The sequence below is a fragment of the Labrus bergylta genome, chromosome 16, assembly GCF_963930695.1.
Source record: "Labrus bergylta chromosome 16, fLabBer1.1, whole genome shotgun sequence".
NCBI lineage: Eukaryota > Metazoa > Chordata > Actinopteri > Labriformes > Labridae > Labrus > Labrus bergylta.
Window position 1 is genome coordinate 25,903,719 of NC_089210.1, and position 7,484 is coordinate 25,911,202.

General features: G+C 39.3%; 1 protein-coding gene across 1 annotated transcript; it reads left to right on the forward strand.

The window, feature by feature from the left end:
• The first annotated feature begins 322 nt into the window (after positions 1-322).
• On the forward strand, positions 323-5,875 carry LOC109989188 (cell division cycle 37, HSP90 cochaperone). Its single transcript, XM_020640847.3, has 8 exons — positions 323-698; positions 979-1,260; positions 1,785-1,890; positions 1,990-2,105; positions 2,323-2,445; positions 4,714-4,896; positions 4,989-5,060; positions 5,226-5,875. The coding sequence occupies exons 1-8, from the start codon at positions 591-593 to the stop codon at positions 5,364-5,366; spliced, it is 1,131 nt and encodes a 376-aa protein (XP_020496503.1). The 5' UTR covers positions 323-590; the 3' UTR covers positions 5,367-5,875.
• Positions 5,876-7,484: the final 1,609 nt, after the last annotated feature.

Consider the following 7,484-nt stretch of genomic DNA (forward strand, 5'->3'; position numbering starts at 1 on the left):
TTGCAAATGAATCTTGCCAATCAGGTCATTCTCTGCATAAAGAGTAAACAAGAGATTAGACTAACCAGAGGAAATGTTCACAATATATCCTAACAGTGTACTAGATGAAAAAAAATAAAAAATAAACCTACATAATGAATTAAATGGATAAATATAATAAATGATAATAAAATGAAAATGTTTAACTGTATTTGTATTACTGCATTGCTAGTTTTTTCCTACCGTTATGTGGTTTTTTTTTCAATGAGAAATTATTAACAGTAAGGTAGATACTCATTTTCCTCCAATCCGTTGCCGTTCGTCTAGGTGACGTAATGACGTACTAACGTCAAACGGAAATTGCAGCAGCAATTCTTCTAGAATTTTGTATCAGTTTGTGGCTAGCCCGCGCTGGGTGTGTATGTTTCAATTGTTTTTGCCTGAGCCGAAAACAGCTGAATTGAACGCAAGTACACATTTCTGAAGAGTACTACGTTCTTATGGTCTATGTTGTATGATTAAGGAGCCGGTTAGCTTCGTTTAGCCCACTAACTTAGCCGAGTCATTTTCCAAGCTAACGCTACTTGCGTAGTTGGGTTGTTGCTGGCACAATGTCCAGGATAGACTACAGTGTTTGGGACCACATTGAAGTGTCTGACGATGAAGACGATACCCACCCAAACATCGACACACCCAGCCTCTTCAGATGGAGACACCAGGTACAGATTTCAAAACAGTGGTGGATTTTTATCTTGTTAGCGTTACACATGTCATCTAGTGCTGTGTACAGTTTGAATTTAGTTATTAGCCCCTGATAGGAGCAGGCCACTCCTATAGTAGTCACAATATAGTAATAATGTGTCAACCTAATTCTATTATGAATCTTGCTTGTCAATCTAAGAACTAAAAAATGGTAATGACGCATGCTTGCAGGACTATGGCGGATGCATTACCATGGTGTATTTGCTTGTGACTTGTGTTTTAATATGTGTACTTCAGGCACGCGTGGACCGGATGGAAGAATTTCAGAAAAAAGGTGAAGATATGAACAAGTCCCTCCGAGAATCCCGGCGTAAACTGGCAGAGGCACAGAAGAAGGTGCAAGAGCTGACTATCTCAACGACGGATGATGCCAAGGCAGAGCTGGCCAAAGCCCAGGCTGAGGAGAAAAAACTGAGAAAGGAGGAGAGGGAGTTGGAGAAGAAGATGGACGAATTCAACAGGGAAGAGAAGAAGATGCCATGGAATGTGGACACACTCAGCAAGGAAGGGTTCAGCAAGGTGAGGCGGATACAGGAGTCAGCTAGACTAACAATGTTTTCTGGACCCACATTCAGGTTGACTCTTTGTTTATAGGATCAATAAGTTCACCCTGGTAACAAGTATCTTCAAATCATTGTCTCTGATTGGAAGGTGCTTGTGGCTATTGGGCTCTGGGGATATCATTAGTCGGTATTGTGAGAGCTGTTTCTTACATTAAGTGATGTGCCATGATGGTAGTGCTCCTAAATATTTTATGGTACTGCTGTGTGTTTTGTTTTCTATGTCAAATTTGTGGTGAAAAGGGATGCCAAAAACAGTTGTGGTTACTGCGAAAGCACACCCAGACCCAGTAACTTAAATTTCAACCTTGATTTGTTTCTTTGCATCCATATTGATTATTCTCAAAATGTTAAAATGACTTGATCTCAAATCTTGGCTCTTCATTTTGTATCTTGATTGTTTTTGTGAGATATTTTCATGTCCTTTACGGGGGAATTTGTTGTTACATGTTGTAATTCTCTGCCACTGTCGATCCTTTTCAGAGCATTGTTAACATAAATCCTGAAACTGCTGATGAGACGGAAGAACAGAAGGAGCAAAAGCATAAAACCTTTGTGGAGAAAAATGAGAAGCAGATCAAACACTTTGGTGAGGATTACTGACATGTATTCCCCATTGTTATTCAATTCCTGTTATTAATGCTGTTTGATCGTCTGTGTTTGTCCTTAACTGCTGTCTGTGCTGCAGGTATGATGCGACGTTGGGATGACAGCCAGAAGTACCTCTCTGACAACCCTCATCTAGTATGTGAAGAGACCGCAAACTACCTGGTCATCATGTGCATTGACCTCGAGGTTGAGGAGGTAAATACTGCAGAATAGAATGGGATTCTACATGTTGCTCTAAGCAGTCATATATCATGCAATATAAGTATTTTTAAATTGAAATCAATAAAAGTTACTGTTATGGGATATCATATTAGAATCGTCTTCATTTACCACAGCTGGTTTTCTTTACAAAGCCATTGTGTTCTTCATAATATTTACAATATTCTAAAAATGCTTCCCCATTTTTTTATAGAAACGCGCATTGATGGAGCAGGTGGCTCATCAGACCATCGTCATGCAGTTCATTCTGGAGTTGGCAAAAAGCCTCAAGGTGGATCCCAGAGGCTGCTTTCGACAATTTTTTGCCAAGATCAAGGTGACTCATTTTGAAAAAGATATCACTTAAAGTACTGTTTGACCAAAAGATTTGACAAAATACTTCTGGAAGCTATGGAGAAACGAGAGGAACTTCACCTATGTCCCTTTTCCACTTTAGGGTTTGTGTTTCCTTATGATCTGAAGAAGGCAAACAAGTCCAATTAGACTGAATGCACATTTTAACACCTCGCTAGGTTAACACAAAGTGATCACTTGTCTTGTTCTCCAGTCATGGCCCTTAACTATGTCTTGGTTCGTATTGTGCCTTTAAAGGAAGAATATGCAACTTCTTGATCCAGTAGATGTCGCCCATGCACCCAAACATGCATGAAACCAAAACAACTTGCGCTGCATTGTTGTGTTAGCATGCTAATGCTAGCGATCTTTATTATGCTGGTATCTTCACACTGCATGTAAATTTACCTGAAATGAGCGTGATCTAGAAACACAGTTAAGCAGTGAGTACAGTATGTTATTCTTCTTTTCTCTAGTCCCTCAATTAAACAACTTTTATACACGAGGGGAGGAGTCAGCCGGCCGTCCCGACGATGTAAACAAAGCGACGATAAGGCTCGGAAGATTCTGAAAGCATCACAGACAGTGCGACTCTAGTGTCACACTCATTGTCGACTGACATGACTCATAGAGTTATTTTCAGAGTAGTGTGAAAAATCGCATATTCTTCCTTTAAGTATCTGATTAAACCTTCAAAGAAGAACGATTGAGCAGCTGGAACCAGTGAGTGGACAACACATAGTTATGGCTTCTCCAGTCAAACACAAGTTAAATAATACTTTACGACAAGGTTTAAATACAGCGTTTTGCTCCCTTCATCAGTTGAACATTTAAAACCTATTACACCTCTGACCACACTGCTTAATAGGGGTGCAGAAATGCAAAAAATTCTCTAATCGATTACTCTTCCCATTGATAAAGCGAGTACTTGAGTAATCGTTTTGTAGTTCTTTTTTTTCTGTGATTCTTTTCCTGCACGGGAGGCCCCGCCCCCAACTATGACGCGATGCCGACTGTATCTATTGATTAATTTGAATCTTCGGGATTTTAATAATTGTTAGTAAGGGCGCGGTCACACTGGCCATCTGTACTGTGCTGTACCCAAGCACGATTGCGCCGCCCCTGCTACTAAGAGGTCTTTGTATTAACATTCAAATATGACATTTCTTACTTCAACAGACAACAAACCTCAAATAAAAAATCACACAGACGTATCTTATGACTGTTTTAACACTTTATTATAATTAGAGCAGTGAGTGTGGCGAGTGGACGCGCAGACATCAATGAAGCTGTTTTGACAGCAACATTCTGTTAACAAATACTACAGTCTGCAGTGTAGAGCACACTTTACTCTGGTAAATGAAGTTACAATAGAACAGGTGTTTAAGTGTCTGTCTGTTCTATCTTTCTCCTCTGTGCGTAATGACACACTCACTCAATCTTGCTCGCACGTCCGCTATGACCTATTTCTACCTATAAGGTCGTTGCATTTTGTAGTTATTAAAAGAATAATCATCTAAAATTCCAACATATAGGGAAACATCTAGTTATTCTGCTCTGTCCTGGATGATCAAACGTCTTTGGTTTAACGGAGTAAAGCGGCAATCGCGAAGTGAAAGTCCTTTTTCTGTGGATTAAAAAGACAATTTGAACTGAACTTTCGGAGATCATGTTGCATATTTCGTTTGTTTGGGACTTTTTGTTCATTGTGAATTCATAGGGGGGGTAATTAAAGGGATATTTTTGTTAGGGTAGCAGCGTATGGATCAACAACGGACGCATTTCAGCACAGAGCCTTTATCAGCGCTTTGTTTGTCGTCTATTTTCTTTTTGCGCTCGTGCTCCTTTTCTTCTGTTTTGAATTAGGCCGATCCTAGAACCCACAATGCAACAAGAAACATATACAAAAATGTGGGCTACAAAACAATTATCGATTACATTTTTTTGTAACCGATTATTATTTAATGAACAAGTACTCGGGTACCCGAGTACTCGTTTGCACCCCTACTGCTTAACACTGATTGGTTATGGTTAAAATCACATTCAATGAATATGTCGAAGGCTACTAGAGTGCACTGTAAGAGGTATACCACTAGATATTAGCAAACAAATGATTATGAAATTCTAAATGTTCATACAAGAAAAGGTACCAAAGGTTCCCTCGGACATAACTGTGTGGTCATTATTATGACTAAGTAAGATGTTTAATTTGTATGGTTACCAACACACCACATGACGTGTCCCCCCACAGACAGCAGATCAGCAGTACCAGGACGCCTTTAATGACGAGCTGGAGTCCTTCAAGGAACGGGTTCGGGGCAGAGCGAAGATCCGCATAGAAAAGGCCATGAAGGAATATGAAGAAGAGGAGCGACAAAAACGTATAGGACCCGGGGGATTAGATCCTGTTGAAGTGTACGAGACCCTGCCAGCTGTAAGTCTTTTTTGTTTGATGGAGCTCGTGTCACTTTTCTTTCTTGCGCTATTTTTATTTTCAAATGCTTTACAAATGTGTTCTCGTTGTAGGAGATGCAGAAATGCTTCGATGAAAAGGACATTGGAATGTTACAAGAAGTGATTAGTAAAATGGACCCCACGGTAGGTTCCTTTTGCTAATTTAATTTTACAAGAATGTGTTTAATTTTACACATTGTGTCAACACTTAAAGTGTACTGGGAATAGTATTTTGGTTGTCTGATTCGTATATGAATGTTTGTCCTTCTCTGGTTCTGTTAATAAACGTGATTATTTTACACCCAATAGGAGGCAAAGGTTCACATGAAGAAGTGCATAGACTCGGGTCTCTGGGTTCCCAACTCCAAGACGGACGGTGGGGATGAAAAAGAGGACGATGCTACCTATGAGGAGGTGAAACAGGAGCAGGAAGAAACTGAGAAGGAATGACCATCATTGATCCTATAAATTTAAATTGCTTCTTCAAATGTACTTTCCCACTGTATTGCAATTTCACCCTGTGTGACTAGTTTACCAATTAAGGAACAATGAAATAACTTCTCTGAAGTATTTAGTGGAGGCTTCAGGGTTTAGTGTTCACCAACTGCACAAGTACGTCCCATCAAGAAATGCTATTTGGATGAAATGGGTGTTTTTAGGTGTTTGATTTGTTTGGACATCACTAAAGGTGCATCTTAACATTTAATTTGTACACACCTGTTAATTTGCTTTGGCGTTCATGTGCACACATACCTGCTGGCTTCATTTGCGCTATTGTTTAGTTGAAATACATTCTATACATTGTCAGATTGTGCATATCATTTTTCTTTTTTTATTTCCAAATTGAAGGCTTGTGTTTGACTTTGAGGGATTCATGTATTAAGATGGTTATTTCCTGAACATTTTCTACAAACTTGCTCGACTAAAAGTTGAATAATATCCAATAACTGACGATCAAAGTACTGTGGTAATGTCTTTATACTCGCTGTGTTGGTGTCAATCCACACAAATCATCAGATAAGAGGTCTAATGTGTGAGGTATAAGAGAATCAAAAGAAGAAAGATATCTATGATAGAGCAAGTGCACATGTTCATGGGTTTTCTAATGAAGCAGTTGGTCAATGAAAGTGTGACTCAGACTATGTTGACTGTGCCTCCACTGCACTCTGATATAAATATGATCTCCATTGCTTTAAAAAAAAAAACAGCAAACAAGCAGATGTAAACTCAAAATGAACATTTTTTGTTAAAAGAATTTGGCATGCAACCCGATAGGCCTTGTTATAACTTCTTTCTGATATACATGAATGGTCTTGATAAACATTGATTATGTTAATATGACGTATTGTTCGGGGGTTTAGTCTTTATATTGCCATTGCACGCCTCCTCAATTTTAAAATGTTCCACCAAAACAAGTTTCCTGCCTACACGACTAAGCAAGGACCCCAACGCTGCATCCTGAGTTCAGCATCACCTAAAAGGTTTGTGATTGTTCCAAAGAAATAGTGAACAACTGACAAGTTTTTTTTTGGTTTTTTTTACATTAAGTGAAATTAAAATAGGTTTTGTCATTTTTTGGCTAATTTTCTGGCGATGAGATTTAGTTATAAAATCAATTATAATGCATTTTCTCAATTTGACTGAAATAATTTAGGATGCAGCAGTCTTTGTTTACATGGTTGTATTTGCCTTGTTTGTTGCTTTCCATAACAACTTGCAAACCAGACCTGAGGCCTGTCGACTGGTGGCTTGTGCCCTTAAAGTGACAAGATTCAAGAATCACTTGATTTGTCCCACAAGGTGCTACAATCTGTCATGGGCTCTTCAACCAGGCTGCAGCCCACATTCCTCATCCACATAAATCATTCAATATTATTAAAAGATGTCTGTAAACAAAGATAAATACCATCACTCTTAAAATACCAGTGCAAAACACAAAGCCAAATCAGGGTCCAGGGTCATCCTGCCTTATTAGCCACTATTTAAACATTTTACAGACGGGGATAGATGCATTTTTAAACTAGTTCAGTATACAACCACTAACACTCAACCATGGCAGCAGCTATCTCTGTAGAAACTGGGTTACTGACAATCTTATTGGCTTGCCTGACAGTGGCCTGTTCAAATAGTCTGCATGGATGTGTGATGTTTACCTCCAGTCATTTCCTGTGCAGTCTGAATCAATGGGATCAGTTAAGTTTGTACCTACACAGACATGTTGGCAAACCATCCTGTGATACCATACCTCTGATAAGGCTCTCTAGACTGCCTGATAGAACAAACATAAACTTCTGGTCAACGCCATCAACTCTCAGATGAGGTAAGACATGTAACACTGTGTGTTACAGGTCAATAGAAATGCCAGGATATTAATATAAGGACACCTTCGTGATAGTTTGGTTGTGGATGACCACAGGCCCCCCCGGGGTCAAGCACAATCACCTCTGTCTTATTGACATTCAGGAAAATGGTCATCCTCACACAAGTTCACAAACTTTTGAATCTCTAAAAAGTACTCTGATATGTAACAGCTCTCTTCCATTAGGGATAAAAGTGCAGTGTCGCCTG